At 32.8% G+C, this 23,271-nt stretch overlaps 1 protein-coding gene across 7 annotated transcripts in view; it reads left to right on the top strand.

The window, feature by feature from the left end:
- The first annotated feature begins 321 nt into the window (after window positions 1-321).
- Window positions 322-23,271, top strand: part of LOC139411641 (signal peptide peptidase-like 2A) — a 37,311-nt gene continuing 14,361 nt past the window's right edge. For 3 of the 7 annotated variants that reach the window (XM_071158244.1, XM_071158242.1, XM_071158243.1), the window contains exons 1-11: window positions 322-541; window positions 1,016-1,126; window positions 1,364-1,546; window positions 1,723-1,812; window positions 2,095-2,228; window positions 2,354-2,511; window positions 2,686-2,782; window positions 3,694-3,795; window positions 4,676-4,757; window positions 5,635-5,709; window positions 5,815-5,871. In XM_071158244.1, the coding sequence (XP_071014345.1) occupies window positions 488-541; window positions 1,016-1,126; window positions 1,364-1,546; window positions 1,723-1,812; window positions 2,095-2,228; window positions 2,354-2,511; window positions 2,686-2,782; window positions 3,694-3,795; window positions 4,676-4,757; window positions 5,635-5,709; window positions 5,815-5,871 (1,143 nt within the window). In that variant the 5' untranslated portion in view covers window positions 322-487. Of the gene's footprint in view, window positions 542-1,015; window positions 1,127-1,363; window positions 1,547-1,722; window positions 1,813-2,094; window positions 2,229-2,353; window positions 2,512-2,685; window positions 2,783-3,693; window positions 3,796-4,675; window positions 4,758-5,634; window positions 5,710-5,814; window positions 5,872-6,315; window positions 6,367-23,271 lie in introns of all 7 variants that reach the window. The other 4 variants (XM_071158241.1, XM_071158239.1, XM_071158240.1 and 1 more) reach the window with 2 other exon arrangements.

Below are 23,271 nucleotides of genomic sequence, written 5' to 3'. Positions count from 1 at the left end.
CAACTTGGAATTCTATGTTGGAAACTAGGCCATCTTTCTAGAGCTTCTTCTGACCTGAAGATCACTGACGTCATGATTTGACAGCGTTTTTTCCCCAGTTGTCTTGAAAGCACAATAATCATAGTCATTGGTTGTAATGGATGCCTTAGTTTCCCTCTACACTCACAAACAGAAGGTGTAACCAGACACATCACAGGTGAACTATCTTCGGTACACTTGAAGACAGTTACATAAACAACATTTCCCATGATATTGAAACTGAAGATATATTGACATTGATAAAATGCAGTGCATGTCAGCGTTTCCCAAGATTTGGTCAGCTATCACGAGATCCACCAGCATGAGAAACCGGAAGGGAATGGCTAACTAAAAAACGATGATGCGAGTACAATAAAAGGGACGATATTGAAACTAGTGGTGTGCCAAATCACAGATTATAGTTTTTTCTTGTGAATACGATTTTTACTCAATTCCGTATGTTACCGACATGGCAAAAACTCCGTGGATTATTATTTTATCAGTCATTCTCCGGTCATCTCAGGTAAAATAGGCAGTTAGCTGTTATGCTAGCTAGTTAGCTCACGGTATTTATCATAACAGTACAGAGATAGATGTAGCTAGCTAGCAAGCAAGCCAGGTCCAACTATGTCGACAACTATGTGATATTTATTTCACAAATAATATCGACAACTGGATAATATCACCTTTACAATTGTCATTTAGAGTGTCTATCCTGTTAGGCAAGTTTGCCATGTTCATGTAGCTAGCTAGCCAATCGCCACCAGCTAAGTTTGGCAGCTGAGTTCTTTCATGGCTTGTCTATGGGGAAGTACCCAACTTTCCAGGCAAGCTTCAGAGTGGAACAGATACTGACAGTGTAATGAAAAAGTGTTACACAGCTAACACTGATCAGTCTCTGAACAAACGATATGTTGTTGTTTCTTATACGTTGTTTACTTTGAAATACATGTTGGTTGTATGTATTTCACTTAGTTACTGTTTTTATTCCACACAGGTGATCTGTCAAGAGGCAATCTTGCACATCTCAAATGGAGCCACAGATAAAGAATACTGCCTGGTCTACAACTCCCTATGGACCAACCTGTCACTCTCACTCAGCGCTGCTGTAAGTCCAGTACAACAACATCGGCATTCTGATATTCAGCTGCCCTATGCCCCCATTTGCTCCAGCTTCAACTGTGTTAGAGTTTAGTATCTGTTGGTGAACCCACAGAACTTTGTGAACCTCACCTGACATCCAGCCTGCTGTTAGGTGGCTCTGAGATTCAGCCTTGCTACAGTGACAATACATCATAGCTATTAATATATGGATTTTCTAACTGTACCTGTTGTCCTGTGTTAGACTGCGTATCCCCTGGTGAACTTGTCGTCCAGGCTACTGTGTAGCTCTGCAGGGGTGAGCCCAGCCATAGTGAGAGGCAAGGCGGTGGTGGTCATGAGAGGGGGGTGTAACTTCAGCCAGAAGGCTGAGATAGCCCAAGACCTGGGGGCTGCCGCTCTGATCGTTGCCAGCACTAAACCTATGGTAATACTTTGATAATGGATCTACAATGTATTTTCAATATATCAATAGTGTTACCTCCAATGTGTTTATGATGCAACACTTAATTTACATCTATGGCATAACATGATAGGCCTACATCTTTGTGTGTTCCTTTTAAGACGTGTTTTGTTTTATCTCTCATTTGATTGCTTCTAAAGAGTCCCCCGGGAGCCAATGTGACAGAGTATGAGAAGGTCCAGATTCCGCTGGCTCTGATGAGATACATGGACTTCCTGGACGCACAGAATGTGAGTTCTCTGATACTGTAGGTCCTCTGGTATAGAGGTCACTACAACTCACTATAAGATATGGTATAGTGCTTATTCATGCCTTCTAATTGACTTGTCATCTACAGTATTTCTTTCAATCAATAAGAATAGACACGAGACACTAGTGTGTGTGTGTGTGTCTCTCTCAGGCGTGTTAGTGTTTGATCTCTGTGTGTTTCTCCAGGTGTTTGGTGAGGAGATGCAGGTTAGGCTGTATGCCCCGGCGGTACCTGTGTTTGATCTCTCTGTGTGTTTCTCCAGGTGTTTGGTGAGGAGATGCAGGTTAGGCTGTATGCCCCGGCGGTGCCTGTGTTTGATGCCAGCATTGTGGTCATGCTTCTCATAGGAGTGGTGACTGTTGCTCTGGGAGGCTACTGGAGCGGAGCCTGTGAGAGGTCAGACTGCACACACACACGTTTCTTTATTTCCTTCGGAAAAGGACAGCCATGCATGCTGTCCACTCTTCAGCCACTCTACACTCTGTGTAACAGTATGTGTGTTGTGTGTGTCTGTGTGTCAGAGAGAGGCTGAGTGCGTCTCGAGGAGGAGGAGGAAGAGGAGGAGAGGAGAAGAGTGACAGTGGGGACTTGGCTCTGTACTCTCCCCTAAAGGTGGTCATTTTTGTAGGTCTGATGTGTCTGATGCTGGTACTCATGTACTTCTTCTACAAGTACCTGGGTGAGTCTTTCACTCTGGACAAACACTGATTAATACATTTTCATAACGTATTACGTTTATTAACAGTTTATTAACAGTTTTATATGCAAAGCAAACATACCACCTCAGAAGTTGTCGTCTCATAATGAGTTCGTTCAGGAGTATTTTGACACTTAGTGTGTGTGTGTTTTCCAGTGTATGTGATCATCGCCATATTCTGCTTAGCGTCAGCCACCGCCCTCTTCAGCTGTCTGGACGCCCTGTTGGACCTGGCCAAGTGTAGCCCCATGAGGTACACACACACACCACACACAGAGAGTCACCATTTTCCTGGGGTTTTCATCCCAATTCAACAAAAAAAATCCCCATAACAACATAGTCCCCCCCCCCAAACAATGAAAACAAAGTATTGTCTGACAAATGTCACAGCTCGTTACAATCATGGTATTTACAGAGAGTCAAAGTTTTCTATAGTAACAACGTACAGTATGATTTCCCTGTTCCACATACATCTGTCCTCCCTGTCAGTTTCTCTGTCTGTTCCACATACATCTGTCCTCCCTGTCAGTTTCTCTGTCTGTTCCATAGACATCTGTCCTCCCTGTCAGTTTCTCTGTCTGTTCCATAGACATCTGTCCTCCCTGTCTGTTTCTCTGTCTGTTCCATAGACATCTGTCCTCCCTGTCAGTTTCTCTGTCTGTTCCATAGACATCTGTCCTCCCTGTCTGTTTCTCTGTCTGTTCCATAGACATCTGTCCTCCCTGTCTGTTTCTCTGTCTGTTCCATAGACATCTGTCCTCCCTGTCAGTTTCTCTGTCTGTTCCATAGACATCTGTCCTCCCTGTCTGTTTCTCTGTCTGTTCCACATACATCTGTCCTCCCTGTCAGTTTCTCTGTCTGTTCCACATACATCTGTCCTCCCTGTCAGTTTCTCTGTCTGTTCCACATACATCTGTCCTCCCTGTCAGTTTCTCTGTCTGTTCCATAGACATCTGCCTTCCGTCTGTTCCTCTGTCTGTCATAAACAACTCATAGGTCATAGTTTCATATGGAAGTTCTGAGAAGTAAAAAATAAAGAAGTGAATCAGACACATACCAGTCTCCTTGAACATCTCTCTCTCTTACACACACACACACATGCAGACCTTTCTGTGGTTGCTTGCGGTCTTTCTCTCTTCTCTCATGTGTGTTGTGTTCTTCCAGTGTGACGGTCCTGGGTGGGAGTGTATCTGTGAGGTCGGTGCTGCTGTCTGCTGTGTGTGTCACTGTAGCCGTGGTCTGGGGAGTCTACAGGAACGAGGACAGGTACTGTCCGTCTCTCTCTCACGCACACACACTGACACACACACACACTGACACATCCCTTGGGAATTCTGTGGGTGGGACAGGAAGCAGGAAGTGGTGTTTGGGGTGAGGGAGTCTGGAGGACTCGGACGTCATCAGCAGAGTAGAGGTGTGTTGTTGCTGTTAGTTTTAGTTTAGTTCAGCATCACTCACTGCCTCATTGACTCTGACTACTGTCTCTGAATGTGTCTCAAATGGTTGGTATAGTGCTACTTATGCTGGTCAAAAGTAGTGCACTTGTAGGGTGCAATTTGAGACTCACATTCTGACAGACAGAAACTCTTAGTCTCTCTAATTTCCAATAACAGAATAACATCATGGTGGGTAATGTTTGTGTGTGTATTCATACAGGCCAATGACTGTCCTTAGACCTTAGCACAGTAGAAGTATTAGTGGACAGGATAATTAAATGTCCCCAGTCTACAACAGCAACACACGGTCCACAGCTAATCTCCTATGAAACTTTTCCGTGAGCGAAAGCATGGTGGATAATTCTAATGTTCTAGAGAATGTGGTTTCACTTCCCTTTCCACCCCCACACATTATAACTCACTCAGATTATACATTTACTCATTCACTGGATCTTTACTTGGAAAATGCTCTAATTTTTGCATTTATAAAACTCTAACTAAAACTAAACTAACAATGAATTCCTGGGCCATTTCAGGGTCAAGCACAGGAACCATTGTCAATGGTTGTCCTCATGTTTGTGAGGATGCTAAGCTTGACATGCACTTTATAACCTTTTTCTTTATTCCCTTTATTTAATCAGTTTGGTTATATTTAATAGTTAGTTGACAGGTGTGTTGTTGAAAAACCTTGTACTCTACTTTATTGGCAGGTGGATCTGGATCCTGCAGGACCTCCTGGGTGTGGCCTTCTGTCTCAACTTCCTGAAGACCATCTCACTGTCCAACTTCAAGGTAAAATCATCACTCTGACCCTCTGATTTCTCATCTTCAGTCACAAAGAGGGCCACTCTCTGGCTGAGGTTGGACACGTCCATAGAAATAGATCACAACTTGGAAATAAACTGTTTTTACATTGACATACACATTGAGGACTTCCACCATTTTAAAGTAGTCAACTGGGTGGGATCAGCCAATTAATTATACTCGTGAGCAAACATTCCATAACTGCAGGTGGCAGTAGATCACCAACCTTGACTTTATACCTGTTCAGACAACACACTCCAAGTAGCAGTATGCACCATTTCAGTTTGTTTACCAACTCATAGAAGTAGTAGAAGAAAAAGTACTACTTCAAAATGGAGATGGCCTCAATGGCGCTGCCTATACTCTCACAGACGCCATAACGGGTCAGGTAAAAATATGTCGTCTAACTAAGTCTATGGACACGTCTCTAAACATCTGTTCTCTCTTTCCCTCTCTCTTTCTTCTCTCCCCCCTCACCTCTCCCCCTCACCTGTCTTCCCCTCAACTGACTTCCATTCCATCCCTCCTCCACCCCCCCTCTCTCTCCCCCTCACCTGTCTCCCCCTCACCTGACTTCCATTCCATCCCCCCTCTCTCTCCCCCCTCTCTCCCCCTCACCTCTCCCCCTCACCTGTCTTCCCCTCAACTGACTTCCATTCCATCCCTCCTCCACCCCCCCTCTCTCTTCCCCTCACCTGTCTTCCCCTCACCTGTCTTCCCCTCACCTGTCTTCCCCTCACCTGTCTTCCCCTCACCTGTCTTCCCCTCACCTGTCTTCCCCTCACCTGTCTCCCCCTCACCTGTCTCCCCCTCAACTGACTTCCATTCCATCCCTCCTCCACCCCCCTCTCTCTCCCCCTCTCAGATCTGTGTGATCCTGTTGAGTCTGCTGCTGTTGTATGATGTGTTCTTTGTCTTCATCACTCCTCTGTTCATGCCGGTGAGTCACTTTCCCCGTTAAATACAGTGCAATGTTATTGTCCTATTCTTTTTACTAGAAAGGTTAAATACATTGTCCCACGTTTTAAATGTTTTATATTTACAGAATGGAGAGAGCATCATGGTCCAAGTGGCCCTGGGTCCAGATGCAGCAGGAGAGAAGGTAACCACTCATCTGTCTGCCTGTCTTGTCTGTGCCTGCCTGTCTGCCTGTATGTCTCTCTCTCTGTGTCTGTCAAAACTTGAATCTTCAATCTCTGGATGTTAAGATGGCTTGATTAACAATCAGTAGGGTCAGGAGTTTTCCTTGACTGAGTGTTCCCCGACCCAGTAAACACTCCTGCCCCTAACTAGAATCAGGCTACGTAGCTGGGATCTCCTCTGCTGTGTACCGTTGCAGCATTGCGGTGTAGATTAGATTCCCCTCTGGGTCTGAATGGCTGACTGTCTGAGGATGCATCCCAAATGGCACCCTATTCCTTACCTAGTGCATTACTTTTGACCAGAGCGCTATGGGCCCTGATTAAAAGTAGTGCGCTATGTAGGGAATAGACTGCCATTTGGGAAGCAAACTGACTGCGTCTGGTTGGGGTGTTCTGTCTCGACGCAGGGTAACACGGTGGAGGTGCCAGCCGAACCCTCGACTCCATATGAGAAAGTAAGACCCCAGCTTTACTACTCAGCTTCATATGTACTGTTAATTATCATATCTCTTTACTACTCAGCTTCATATGTACTGTTAATTATCATATCAATTCATATCTTTACTACACAGCTTCATATGTACTGTTAATTATCATATCATCTCTTTACTACTCAGCTTCATATGTACTGTTAATTATCATATCAATTCATATCTTTACTACACAGCTTCATATGTACTGTTAATTATCATATCATCTCTTTACTACTCAGCTTCATATGTACTGTTAATTATCATATCATATCATCTCTTTACTACTCAGCTTCATATGTACTGTTAATTATCATATCAATTCATCTCTTTACTACTCAGCTTCATATGTACTGTTAATTATCATATCAATTCATATCTTTACTACTCAGCTTCATATGTACTGTTAATTATCATATCAATTCATCTCTTTACTACTCAGCTTCATATGTACTGTTAATTATCATATCATCTCTTTACTACTCAGCTTCATATGTACTGTTAATTATCATATCAATTCATATCTTTACTACACAGCTTCATATGTACTGTTAATTATCATATCAATTCATCTCTTTACTACTCAGCTTCATATGTACTGTTAATTATCATATAATCTCTTTACTACTCAGCTTCATATGTACTGTTAATTATCATATCATCTCTTTACTACTCAGCTTCATATGTACTGTTAATTATCATATAATCTCTTTACTACTCAGCTTCATATGTACTGTTAATTATCATATCAATTCATCTCTTTACTACACAGCTTCATATGTACTGTTAATTATCATATCAATTAATCTCTTTACTACACAGCTTCATATGTACTGTTAATTATCATATCATCTCTTTACTACTCAGCTTCATATGTACTGTTAATTATCATGTCAATTCATATCTTTACTACTCAGCTTCATGTACTGTTAATTATCATATCAATTCATATCTTTACTACTCAGCTTCATATGTACTGTTAATTATCATATCAATTCATCTCTTTACTACTCAGCTTCATATGTACTGTTAATTATCATATCATCTCTTTACTACTCAGCTTCATATGTACTGTTAATTATCATATCATCTCTTTACTACTCAGCTTCATATGTACTGTTAATTATCAATTCATCTCTTTACTACTCAGCTTCATATGTACTGTTAATTATCAATTCATCTCTTTACTACTCAGCTTCATATGTACTGTTAATTATCATATCATCTCTTTACTACTCAGCTTCATATGTACTGTTAATTATCATATCAATTCATCTCTTTACTACTCAGCTTCATATGTACGGTTAATTATCATATAATCTCTTTACTACTCAGCTTCAAATGTACTGTTAATTATCATATCATCTCTTTACTACTCAGCTTCATATGTACTGTTAATTATCATATCAATTCATCTCTTTACTACTCAGCTTCATATGTACTGTTAATTATCATATCAATTCATCTCTTTACTACTCAGCTTCATATGTACTGTTAATTATCATATCATCTCTTTACTACTCAGCTTCATATGTACTGTTAATTATCATATCATCTCTTTACTACTCAGCTTCATATGTACTGTTAATTATCATATCAATTCATCTCTTTACTACTCAGCTTCATATGTACTGTTAATTATCATATCAATTCATATCTTTACTACTCAGCTTCATATGTACTGTTAATTATCATATCAATTCATCTCTTTACTACACAGCTTCATATGTACTGTTAATTATCATATCATCTCTTTACTACTCAGCTTCATATGTACTGTTAATTATCATATCAATTCATATCTTTACTACACAGCTTCATATGTACTGTTAATTATCATATCAATTCATCTCTTTACTACACAGCTTCATATGTACTGTTAATTATCATATCAATTCATCTCTTTACTACTCAGCTTCATATGTACTGTTAATTATCATATCAATTCATCTCTTTACTACACAGCTTCATATGTACTGTTAATTATCATATCATCTCTTTACTACTCAGCTTCATATGTACTGTTAATTATCATATCATCTCTTTACTACTCAGCTTCATATGTACTGTTAATTATCATATCATCTCTTTACTACTCAGCTTCATATGTACTGTTAATTATCATATCATCTCTTTACTACTCAGCTTCATATGTACTGTTAATTATCATATCATCTCTTTACTACTCAGCTTCATATGTACTGTTAATTATCATATCATCTCTTTACTACTCAGCTTCATATGTACTGTTAATTATCATATCATCTCTTTACTACTCAGCTTCATATGTACTGTTAATTATCATATCATCTCTTTACTACACAGCTTCATATGTACTGTTAATTATCATATCATCTCTTTACTACTCAGCTTCATATGTACTGTTAATTATCATATCAATTCATCTCTTTACTACACAGCTTCATATGTACTGTTAATTATCATATCATCTCTTTACTACTCAGCTTCATATGTACTGTTAATTATCATATCAATTCATCTCTTTACTACTCAGCTTCATATGTACTGTTAATTATCATATCAATTCATCTCTTTACTACACAGCTTCATATGTACTGTTAATTATCATATCATCTCTTTACTACTCAGCTTCATATGTACTGTTAATTATCATATCATCTCTTTACTACTCAGCTTCATATGTACTGTTAATTATCATATCAATTCATCTCTTTACTACTCAGCTTCATATGTACTGTTAATTATCATATCAATTCATCTCTTTACTACACAGCTTCATATGTACTGTTAATTATCATATCATCTCTTTACTACTCAGCTTCATATGTACTGTTAATTATCATATAAATTCATATCTTTACTACACAGCTTCATATGTACTGTTAATTATCATATCAATTCATCTCTTTACTACACAGCTTCATATGTACTGTTAATTATCATATCATCTCTTTACTACTCAGCTTCATATGTACTGTTAATTATCATATCATCTCTTTACTACTCAGCTTCATATGTACTGTTAATTATCATATCATCTCTTTACTACTCAGCTTCATATGTACTGTTAATTATCATATCATCTCTTTACTACTCAGCTTCATATGTACTGTTAATTATCATATCATCTCTTTACTACTCAGCTTCATATGTACTGTTAATTATCATATCATCTCTTTACTACTCAGCTTCATATGTACTGTTAATTATCATATCATCTCTTTACTACTCAGCTTCATATGTACTGTTAATTATCATATCATCTCTTTACTACACAGCTTCATATGTACTGTTAATTATCATAACATCTCTTTACTACTCAGCTTCATATGTACTGTTAATTATCATATCATCTCTTTACTACTCAGCTTCATATGTACTGTTAATTATCATATCATCTCTTTACTACACAGCTTCATATGTACTGTTAATTATCATATAATCTCTTTACTACTCAGCTTCATATGTACTGTTAATTATCATATCAATTCATCTCTTTACTACACAGCTTCATATGTACTGTTAATTATCATATCAATTCATCTCTTTACTACTCAGCTTCATATGTACTGTTAATTATCATATCATCTCTTTACTACTCAGCTTCATATGTACTGTTAATTATCAATTCATCTCTTTACTACTCAGCTTCATATGTACTGTTAATTATCATATCAATTCATCTCTTTACTACTCAGCTTCATATGTACTGTTAATTATCATATCATCTCTTTACTACTCAGCTTCATATGTACTGTTAATTATCATATCAATTAATCTCTTTACTACTCAGCTTCATATGTACTGTTAATTATCATATCATCTCTTTACTACACAGCTTCATATGTACTGTTAATTATCATATCAATTCTCTCTTTACTACACAGATTCATATGTACTGTTAATTATCATATCATCTCTTTACTACTCAGCTTCATATGTACTGTTAATTATCATATCATCTCTTTACTATTCAGCTTCATATATACTGTTAATTATCAATTCATCTCTTTACTATTCAGCTTCATATATACTGTTAATTATATCAATTCATCTCTTTACTACTCAGCTTCATATGTACTGTTAATTATATCAATTCATCTCTTTACTACTCAGCTTCATATGTACTGTTAATTATCATATCAATTCATCTCTTTACTACTCAGCTTCATATGTACTGTTAATTATCATATCATCTCTTTACTACTCAGCTTCATATGTACTGTTAATTATCATATCAATTCATCTCTTTACTACTCAGCTTCATATGTACTGTTAATTATCATATCAATTCATCTCTTTACTACACAGCTTCATATGTACTGTTAATTATCATATCATCTCTTTACTACTCAGCTTCATATGTACTGTTAATTATCATATCATCTCTTTACTACTCAGCTTCATATGTACTGTTAATTATCATATCAATTCATCTCTTTACTACTCAGCTTCATATGTACTGTTAATTATCATATCAATTCATCTCTTTACTACACAGCTTCATATGTACTGTTAATTATCATATCATCTCTTTACTACTCAGCTTCATATGTACTGTTAATTATCATATAAATTCATATCTTTACTACACAGCTTCATATGTACTGTTAATTATCATATCAATTCATCTCTTTACTACACAGCTTCATATGTACTGTTAATTATCATATCATCTCTTTACTACTCAGCTTCATATGTACTGTTAATTATCATATCATCTCTTTACTACTCAGCTTCATATGTACTGTTAATTATCATATCATCTCTTTACTACTCAGCTTCATATGTACTGTTAATTATCATATCATCTCTTTACTACTCAGCTTCATATGTACTGTTAATTATCATATCATCTCTTTACTACTCAGCTTCATATGTACTGTTAATTATCATATCATCTCTTTACTACTCAGCTTCATATGTACTGTTAATTATCATATCATCTCTTTACTACTCAGCTTCATATGTACTGTTAATTATCATATCATCTCTTTACTACACAGCTTCATATGTACTGTTAATTATCATATCATCTCTTTACTACTCAGCTTCATATGTACTGTTAATTATCATATCATCTCTTTACTACTCAGCTTCATATGTACTGTTAATTATCATATCATCTCTTTACTACACAGCTTCATATGTACTGTTAATTATCATATCATCTCTTTACTACTCAGCTTCATATGTACTGTTAATTATCATATCAATTCATCTCTTTACTACACAGCTTCATATGTACTGTTAATTATCATATCAATTCATCTCTTTACTACTCAGCTTCATATGTACTGTTAATTATCATATCATCTCTTTACTACTCAGCTTCATATGTACTGTTAATTATCATATCATCTCTTTACTACTCAGCTTCATATGTACTGTTAATTATCATATCAATTCATCTCTTTACTACTCAGCTTCATATGTACTGTTAATTATCATATCATCTCTTTACTACTCAGCTTCATATGTACTGTTAATTATCATATCAATTAATCTCTTTACTACTCAGCTTCATATGTACTGTTAATTATCATATCATCTCTTTACTACACAGCTTCATATGTACTGTTAATTATCATATCAATTCATCTCTTTACTACACAGATTCATATGTACTGTTAATTATCATATCATCTCTTTACTACTCAGCTTCATATGTACTGTTAATTATCATATCATCTCTTTACTATTCAGCTTCATATATACTGTTAATTATCAATTCATCTCTTTACTATTCAGCTTCATATATACTGTTAATTATATCAATTCATCTCTTTACTACTCAGCTTCATATGTACTGTTAATTATATCAATTCATCTCTTTACTACTCAGCTTCATATGTACTGTTAATTATCATATCAATTCATCTCTTTACTACTCAGCTTCATATGTACTGTTAATTATCATATCAATTCATATCTTTACTACACAGCTTCATATGTACTGTTAATTATCATATCATCTCTTTACTACTCAGCTTCATATGTACTGTTAATTATCATATCAATTCATATCTTTACTACACAGCTTCATATGTACTGTTAATTATCATATCATCTCTTTACTACTCAGCTTCATATGTACTGTTAATTATCATATCAATTCATCTCTTTACTACTCAGCTTCATATGTACTGTTAATTATCATATCAATTCATATCTTTACTACTCAGCTTCATATGTACTGTTAATTATCATATCAATTCATATCTTTACTACACAGCTTCATATGTACTGTTAATTATCATATCAATTCATCTCTTTACTACTCAGCTTCATATGTACTGTTAATTATCATATCATCTCTTTACTACTCAGCTTCATATGTACTGTTAATTATCATATCAATTCATATCTTTACTACACAGCTTCATATGTACTGTTAATTATCATATCAATTCATCTCTTTACTACTCAGCTTCATATGTACTGTTAATTATCATATAATCTCTTTACTACTCAGCTTCATATGTACTGTTAATTATCATATCATCTCTTTACTACTCAGCTTCATATGTACTGTTAATTATCATATAATCTCTTTACTACTCAGCTTCATATGTACTGTTAATTATCATATCAATTAATCTCTTTACTACACAGCTTCATATGTACTGTTAATTATCATATCATCTCTTTACTACTCAGCTTCATATGTACTGTTAATTATCATGTCAATTCATATCTTTACTACTCAGCTTCATGTACTGTTAATTATCATATCAATTCATATCTTTACTACTCAGCTTCATATGTACTGTTAATTATCATATCATCTCTTTACTACTCAGCTTCATATGTACTGTTAATTATCATATCAATTCATCTCTTTACTACTCAGCTTCATATGTACTGTTAATTATCATATCAATTCATCTCTTTACTACTCAGCTTCATATGTACTGTTAATTATCATATCATCTCTTTACTACTCAGCTTCATATGTACTGTTAATTATCATATCATCTATTTACTACTCAGCTTCATATGTACTGTTAATTATCATATCATCTCTTTACTACTCAGCTTCATATGTACTGTTAATTATCAATTCATCTCTTTACTACTCAGCTTCATATGTACTGTTAATTATCAATTCATCTCTTTACTACTCAGCTTCATATGTACTGTTAATTATCATATCATCTCTTTACTACTCAGCTTCATATGTACTGTTAATTATCATATCAATTCATCTCTTTACTACTCAGCTTCATATGTACTGTTAATTATCATATAATCTCTTTACTACTCAGCTTCAAATGTACTGTTAATTATCATATCAATTAATCTCTTTACTACACAGCTTCATATGTACTGTTAATTATCATATCATCTCTTTACTACTCAGCTTCATATGTACTGTTAATTATCATGTCAATTCATATCTTTACTACACAGCTTCATGTACTGTTAATTATCATATCAATTCATATCTTTACTACTCAGCTTCATATGTACTGTTAATTATCATATCATCTCTTTACTACTCAGCTTCATATGTACTGTTAATTATCATATCAATTCATCTCTTTACTACTCAGCTTCATATGTACTGTTAATTATCATATCAATTCATCTCTTTACTACTCAGCTTCATATGTACTGTTAATTATCATATCATCTCTTTACTACTCAGCTTCATATGTACTGTTAATTATCATATCATCTATTTACTACTCAGCTTCATATGTACTGTTAATTATCATATCATCTCTTTACTACTCAGCTTCATATGTACTGTTAATTATCAATTCATCTCTTTACTACTCAGCTTCATATGTACTGTTAATTATCAATTCATCTCTTTACTACTCAGCTTCATATGTACTGTTAATTATCATATCATCTCTTTACTACTCAGCTTCATATGTACTGTTAATTATCATATCAATTCATCTCTTTACTACTCAGCTTCATATGTACTGTTAATTATCATATAATCTCTTTACTACTCAGCTTCAAATGTACTGTTAATTATCATATCATCTCTTTACTACTCAGCTTCATATGTACTGTTAATTATCATATCAATTCATCTCTTTACTACTCAGCTTCATATGTACTGTTAATTATCATATCAATTCATCTCTTTACTACACAGCTTCATATGTACTGTTAATTATCATATCATCTCTTTACTACTCAGCTTCATATGTACTGTTAATTATCATATCAATTCATCTCTTTACTACTCAGCTTCATATGTACTGTTAATTATCATATCAATTCATATCTTTACTACTCAGCTTCATATGTACTGTTAATTATCATATCAATTCATCTCTTTACTACACAGCTTCATATGTACTGTTAATTATCATATCATCTCTTTACTACTCAGCTTCATATGTACTGTTAATTATCATATCAATTCATATCTTTACTACACAGCTTCATATGTACTGTTAATTATCATATCAATTCATCTCTTTACTACACAGCTTCATATGTACTGTTAATTATCATATCAATTCATCTCTTTACTACTCAGCTTCATATGTACTGTTAATTATCATATCAATTCATCTCTTTACTACACAGCTTCATATGTACTGTTAATTATCATATCATCTCTTTACTACTCAGCTTCATATGTACTGTTAATTATCATATCATCTCTTTACTACTCAGCTTCATATGTACTGTTAATTATCATATCATCTCTTTACTACTCAGCTTCATATGTACTGTTAATTATCATATCATCTCTTTACTACTCAGCTTCATATGTACTGTTAATTATCATATCATCTCTTTACTACTCAGCTTCATATGTACTGTTAATTATCATATCATCTCTTTACTACTCAGCTTCATATGTACTGTTAATTATCATATCATCTCTTTACTACTCAGCTTCATATGTACTGTTAATTATCATATCATCTCTTTACTACTCAGCTTCATATGTACTGTTAATTATCATATCATCTCTTTACTACTCAGCTTCATATGTACTGTTAATTATCATATCATCTCTTTACTACTCAGCTTCATATGTACTGTTAATTATCATATCATCTCTTTACTACTCAGCTTCATATGTACTGTTAATTATCATATCATCTCTTTACTACTCAGCTTCATATGTACTGTTAATTATCATATCATCTCTTTACTACTCAGCTTCATATGTACTGTTAATTATCATATCATCTCTTTACTACTCAGCTTCATATGTACTGTTAATTATCATATCAATTCATATCTTTACTACTCAGCTTCATATGTACTGTTAATTATCATATCAATTCATCTCTTTACTACACAGCTTCATATGTACTGTTAATTATCATATCATCTCTTTACTACTCAGCTTCATATGTACTGTTAATTATCATATCAATTCATATCTTTACTACACAGCTTCATATGTACTGTTAATTATCATATCAATTCATCTCTTTACTACACAGCTTCATATGTACTGTTAATTATCATATCAATTCATCTCTTTACTACTCAGCTTCATATGTACTGTTATTCATCTCTTTACTACTCAGCTTCATATTCATATGTACTGTTAATTATCATTCATCTCTTTACTACACAGCTTCATATGTACTGTTAATTATCATATCATCTCTTTACTACTCAGCTTCATATGTACTGTTAATTATCATATCAATTCATCTCTTTACTACTCAGCTTCATATGTACTGTTAATTATCATATCAATTCATCTCTTTACTACACAGCTCATATATGTACTGTTAATTATCATATCATCATATGTACTTTACTACAATTCAGCTTCATATGTACTGTTAATTATCATATCATCTCTTTACTACTCAGCTTCATATGTACTGTTAATTATCATATCAATTCATCTCTTTACTACTCAGCTTCATATGTACTGTTAATTATCATATCAATTCATCTCTTTACTCTCTTTACTTCATATGCTTCATATGTACTGTTAATTATCATATCATCTCTTTACTACTCAGCTTCATATGTACTGTTAATTATCATATCATCTATCTACTCAGCTTCATATGTACTGTTAATTATCTCATCTCTTTACTACTCAGCTTCATATGTACTGTTAATTATCATATCATCTCTTTACTACACAGCTTCATATGTACTCATATAATCTCTTTACTACTCAGCTTCATATGTACTGTTAATTATCATATCAATTCATCTCTTTACTACACAGCTTCATATGTACTGTTACTTTTCACTCTTTACTACTCAGTACTGTTAATTATCATATCAATTCATCTCTTTACTACACAGCTTCATATGTACTGTTAATTATCATATCATCTCTTTACTACTCAGCTTCATATGTACTGTTAATTATCATATCATCTCTTTACTACTCAGCTTCATATGTACTGTTAATTATCATGTCAATTCATATCTTTACTACTCAGCTTCATGTACTGTTAATTATCATATCAATTCATATCTTTACTACTCAGCTTCATATGTACTGTTAATTATCATATCATCTCTTTACTACTCAGCTTCATATGTACTGTTAATTATCATATCAATTCATCTCTTTACTACTCAGCTTCATATGTACTGTTAATTATCATATCAATTCATCTCTTTACTACTCAGCTTCATATGTACTGTTAATTATCATATCATCTCTTTACTACTCAGCTTCATATGTACTGTTAATTATCATATCATCTATTTACTACTCAGCTTCATATGTACTGTTAATTATCATATCATCTCTTTACTACTCAGCTTCATATGTACTGTTAATTATCAATTCATCTCTTTACTACTCAGCTTCATATGTACTGTTAATTATCAATTCATCTCTTTACTACTCAGCTTCATATGTACTGTTAATTATCATATCATCTCTTTACTACTCAGCTTCATATGTACTGTTAATTATCATATCAATTCATCTCTTTACTACTCAGCTTCATATGTACTGTTAATTATCATATAATCTCTTTACTACTCAGCTTCAAATGTACTGTTAATTATCATATCATCTCTTTACTACTCAGCTTCATATGTACTGTTAATTATCATATCAATTCATCTCTTTACTACTCAGCTTCATATGTACTGTTAATTATCATATCAATTCATCTCTTTACTACACAGCTTCATATGTACTGTTAATTATCATATCATCTCTTTACTACTCAGCTTCATATGTACTGTTAATTATCATATCAATTCATCTCTTTACTACTCAGCTTCATATGTACTGTTAATTATCATATCAATTCATATCTTTACTACTCAGCTTCATATGTACTGTTAATTATCATATCAATTCATCTCTTTACTACACAGCTTCATATGTACTGTTAATTATCATATCATCTCTTTACTACTCAGCTTCATATGTACTGTTAATTATCATATCAATTCATATCTTTACTACACAGCTTCATATGTACTGTTAATTATCATATCAATTCATCTCTTTACTACACAGCTTCATATGTACTGTTAATTATCATATCAATTCATCTCTTTACTACTCAGCTTCATATGTACTGTTAATTATCATATCAATTCATCTCTTTACTACACAGCTTCATATGTACTGTTAATTATCATATCATCTCTTTACTACTCAGCTTCATATGTACTGTTAATTATCATATCATCTCTTTACTACTCAGCTTCATATGTACTGTTAATTATCATATCATCTCTTTACTACTCAGCTTCATATGTACTGTTAATTATCATATCATCTCTTTACTACTCAGCTTCATATGTACTGTTAATTATCATATCATCTCTTTACTACTCAGCTTCATATGTACTGTTAATTATCATATCATCTCTTTACTACTCAGCTTCATATGTACTGTTAATTATCATATCATCTCTTTACTACTCAGCTTCATATGTACTGTTAATTATCATATCATCTCTTTACTACTCAGCTTCATATGTACTGTTAATTATCATATCATCTCTTTACTACTCAGCTTCATATGTACTGTTAATTATCATATCATCTCTTTACTACTCAGCTTCATATGTACTGTTAATTATCATATCATCTCTTTACTACTCAGCTTCATATGTACTGTTAATTATCATATCATCTCTTTACTACTCAGCTTCATATGTACTGTTAATTATCATATCATCTCTTTACTACTCAGCTTCATATGTACTGTTAATTATCATATCATCTCTTTACTACTCAGCTTCATATGTACTGTTAATTATCATATCAATTATCATATTCATATGTACTGTTAATTATCATATCAATTCATATCTTTACTACACAGCTTCATATGTACTGTTAATTATCATATCAATTCATCTCTTTACTACACAGCTTCATATGTACTGTTAATTATCAATTACTGTTAATTATCATATCATATCTTTACTACTCAGCTTCATATGTACTGTTAATTATCATATCAATTCATCTCTTTACTACACAGCTTCATATGTACTGTTAATTATCATATCATCTCTTTACTACTCAGCTTCATATGTACTGTTAATTATCATATCAATTCATATCTTTACTACACAGCTTCATATGTACTGTTAATTATCATATCAATTCATCTCTTTACTACACAGCTTCATATGTACTGTTAATTATCATATCAATTCATCTCTTTACTACTCAGCTTCATATGTACTGTTAATTATCATATCAATTCATCTCTTTACTACACAGCTTCATATGTACTGTTAATTATCATATCATCTCTTTACTACTCAGCTTCATATGTACTGTTAATTATCATATCATCTCTTTACTACTCAGCTTCATATGTACTGTTAATTATCATATCATCTCTTTACTACTCAGCTTCATATGTACTGTTAATTATCATATCATCTCTTTACTACTCAGCTTCATATGTACTGTTAATTATCATATCATCTCTTTACTACTCAGCTTCATATGTACTGTTAATTATCATATCATCTCTTTACTACTCAGCTTCATATGTACTGTTAATTATCATATCATCTCTTTACTACTCAGCTTCATATGTACTGTTAATTATCATATCATCTCTTTACTACTCAGCTTCATATGTACTGTTAATTATCATATCATCTCTTTACTACTCAGCTTCATATGTACTGTTAATTATCATATCATCTCTTTACTACTCAGCTTCATATGTACTGTTAATTATCATATCATCTCTTTACTACTCAGCTTCATATGTACTGTTAATTATCATATCATCTCTTTACTACTCAGCTTCATATGTACTGTTAATTATCATATCATCTCTTTACTACTCAGCTTCATATGTACTGTTAATTATCATATCATCTCTTTACTACTCAGCTTCATATGTACTGTTAATTATCATATCATCTCTTTACTACACAGCTTCATATGTACTGTTAATTATCATATCATCTCTTTACTACTCAGCTTCATATGTACTGTTAATTATCATATCATCTCTTTACTGCTCAGCTTCATATGTACTGTTAATTATCATATCATCTCTTTACTACACAGCTTCATATGTACTGTTAATTATCATATCATCTCTTTACTACTCAGCTTCATATGTACTGTTAATTATCATATAAATTCATATCTTTACTACACAGCTTCATATGTACTGTTAATTATCATATCAATTCATCTCTTTACTACACAGCTTCATATGTACTGTTAATTATCATATCATCTCTTTACTACTCAGCTTCATATGTACTGTTAATTATCATATCATCTCTTTACTACTCAGCTTCATATGTACTGTTAATTATCATATCATCTCTTTACTACTCAGCTTCATATGTACTGTTAATTATCATATCATCTCTTTACTACTCAGCTTCATATGTACTGTTAATTATCATATCATCTCTTTACTACTCAGCTTCATATGTACTGTTAATTATCATATCATCTCTTTACTACTCAGCTTCATATGTACTGTTAATTATCATATCATCTCTTTACTACTCAGCTTCATATGTACTGTTAATTATCATATCATCTCTTTACTACACAGCTTCATATGTACTGTTAATTATCATAACATCTCTTTACTACTCAGCTTCATATGTACTGTTAATTATCATATCATCTCTTTACTACTCAGCTTCATATGTACTGTTAATTATCATATCATCTCTTTACTACACAGCTTCATATGTACTGTTAATTATCATATAATCTCTTTACTACTCAGCTTCATATGTACTGTTAATTATCATATCAATTCATCTCTTTACTACACAGCTTCATATGTACTGTTAATTATCATATCAATTCATCTCTTTACTACTCAGCTTCATATGTACTGTTAATTATCATATCATCTCTTTACTACTCAGCTTCATATGTACTGTTAATTATCAATTCATCTCTTTACTACTCAGCTTCATATGTACTGTTAATTATCATATCAATTCATCTCTTTACTACTCAGCTTCATATGTACTGTTAATTATCATATCATCTCTTTACTACTCAGCTTCATATGTACTGTTAATTATCATATCAATTAATCTCTTTACTACTCAGCTTCATATGTACTGTTAATTATCATATCATCTCTTTACTACACAGCTTCATATGTACTGTTAATTATCATATCAATTCATCTCTTTACTACACAGATTCATATGTACTGTTAATTATCATATCATCTCTTTACTACTCAGCTTCATATGTACTGTTAATTATCATATCATCTCTTTACTATTCAGCTTCATATATACTGTTAATTATCAATTCATCTCTTTACTATTCAGCTTCATATATACTGTTAATTATATCAATTCATCTCTTTACTACTCAGCTTCATATGTACTGTTAATTATATCAATTCATCTCTTTACTACTCAGCTTCATATGTACTGTTAATTATCATATCAATTCATCTCTTTACTACTCAGCTTCATATGTACTGTTAATTATCATATCATCTCTTTACTACTCAGCTTCATATGTACTGTTAATTATCATATCAATTCATCTCTTTACTACTCAGCTTCATATGTACTGTTAATTATCATATCAATTCATCTCTTTACTACACAGCTTCATATGTACTGTTAATTATCATATCATCTCTTTACTACTCAGCTTCATATGTACTGTTAATTATCATATCATCTCTTTACTACTCAGCTTCATATGTACTGTTAATTATCATATCAATTCATCTCTTTACTACTCAGCTTCATATGTACTGTTAATTATCATATCAATTCATCTCTTTACTACACAGCTTCATATGTACTGTTAATTATCATATCATCTCTTTACTACTCAGCTTCATATGTACTGTTAATTATCATATAAATTCATATCTTTACTACACAGCTTCATATGTACTGTTAATTATCATATCAATTCATCTCTTTACTACACAGCTTCATATGTACTGTTAATTATCATATCATCTCTTTACTACTCAGCTTCATATGTACTGTTAATTATCATATCATCTCTTTACTACTCAGCTTCATATGTACTGTTAATTATCATATCATCTCTTTACTACTCAGCTTCATATGTACTGTTAATTATCATATCATCTCTTTACTACTCAGCTTCATATGTACTGTTAATTATCATATCATCTCTTTACTACTCAGCTTCATATGTACTGTTAATTATCATATCATCTCTTTACTACTCAGCTTCATATGTACTGTTAATTATCATATCATCTCTTTACTACACAGCTTCATATGTACTGTTAATTATCATATCATCTCTTTACTACTCAGCTTCATATGTACTGTTAATTATCATATCATCTCTTTACTACTCAGCTTCATATGTACTGTTAATTATCATATCATCTCTTTACTACACAGCTTCATATGTACTGTTAATTATCATATCATCTCTTTACTACTCAGCTTCATATGTACTGTTAATTATCATATCAATTCATCTCTTTACTACACAGCTTCATATGTACTGTTAATTATCATATCAATTCATCTCTTTACTACTCAGCTTCATATGTACTGTTAATTATCATATCATCTCTTTACTACTCAGCTTCATATGTACTGTTAATTATCATATCATCTCTTTACTACTCAGCTTCATATGTACTGTTAATTATCATATCAATTCATCTCTTTACTACTCAGCTTCATATGTACTGTTAATTATCATATCATCTCTTTACTACTCAGCTTCATATGTACTGTTAATTATCATATCAATTAATCTCTTTACTACTCAGCTTCATATGTACTGTTAATTATCATATCATCTCTTTACTACACAGCTTCATATGTACTGTTAATTATCATATCAATTCATCTCTTTACTACACAGATTCATATGTACTGTTAATTATCATATCATCTCTTTACTACTCAGCTTCATATGTACTGTTAATTATCATATCATCTCTTTACTATTCAGCTTCATATATACTGTTAATTATCAATTCATCTCTTTACTATTCAGCTTCATATATACTGTTAATTATATCAATTCATCTCTTTACTACTCAGCTTCATATGTACTGTTAATTATATCAATTCATCTCTTTACTACTCAGCTTCATATGTACTGTTAATTATCATATCAATTCATCTCTTTACTACTCAGCTTCATATGTACTGTTAATTATCATATCAATTCATATCTTTACTACACAGCTTCATATGTACTGTTAATTATCATATCATCTCTTTACTACTCAGCTTCATATGTACTGTTAATTATCATATCAATTCATATCTTTACTACACAGCTTCATATGTACTGTTAATTATCATATCATCTCTTTACTACTCAGCTTCATATGTACTGTTAATTATCATATCAATTCATCTCTTTACTACTCAGCTTCATATGTACTGTTAATTATCATATCAATTCATATCTTTACTACTCAGCTTCATATGTACTGTTAATTATCATATCAATTCATATCTTTACTACACAGCTTCATATGT

The sequence above is a fragment of the Oncorhynchus clarkii genome, chromosome 6 (assembly GCF_045791955.1).
Source record: "Oncorhynchus clarkii lewisi isolate Uvic-CL-2024 chromosome 6, UVic_Ocla_1.0, whole genome shotgun sequence".
NCBI classification, from domain to species: Eukaryota; Metazoa; Chordata; class Actinopteri; order Salmoniformes; family Salmonidae; genus Oncorhynchus; species Oncorhynchus clarkii.
This window is presented reverse-complemented; position numbering and strand designations above follow the sequence as displayed.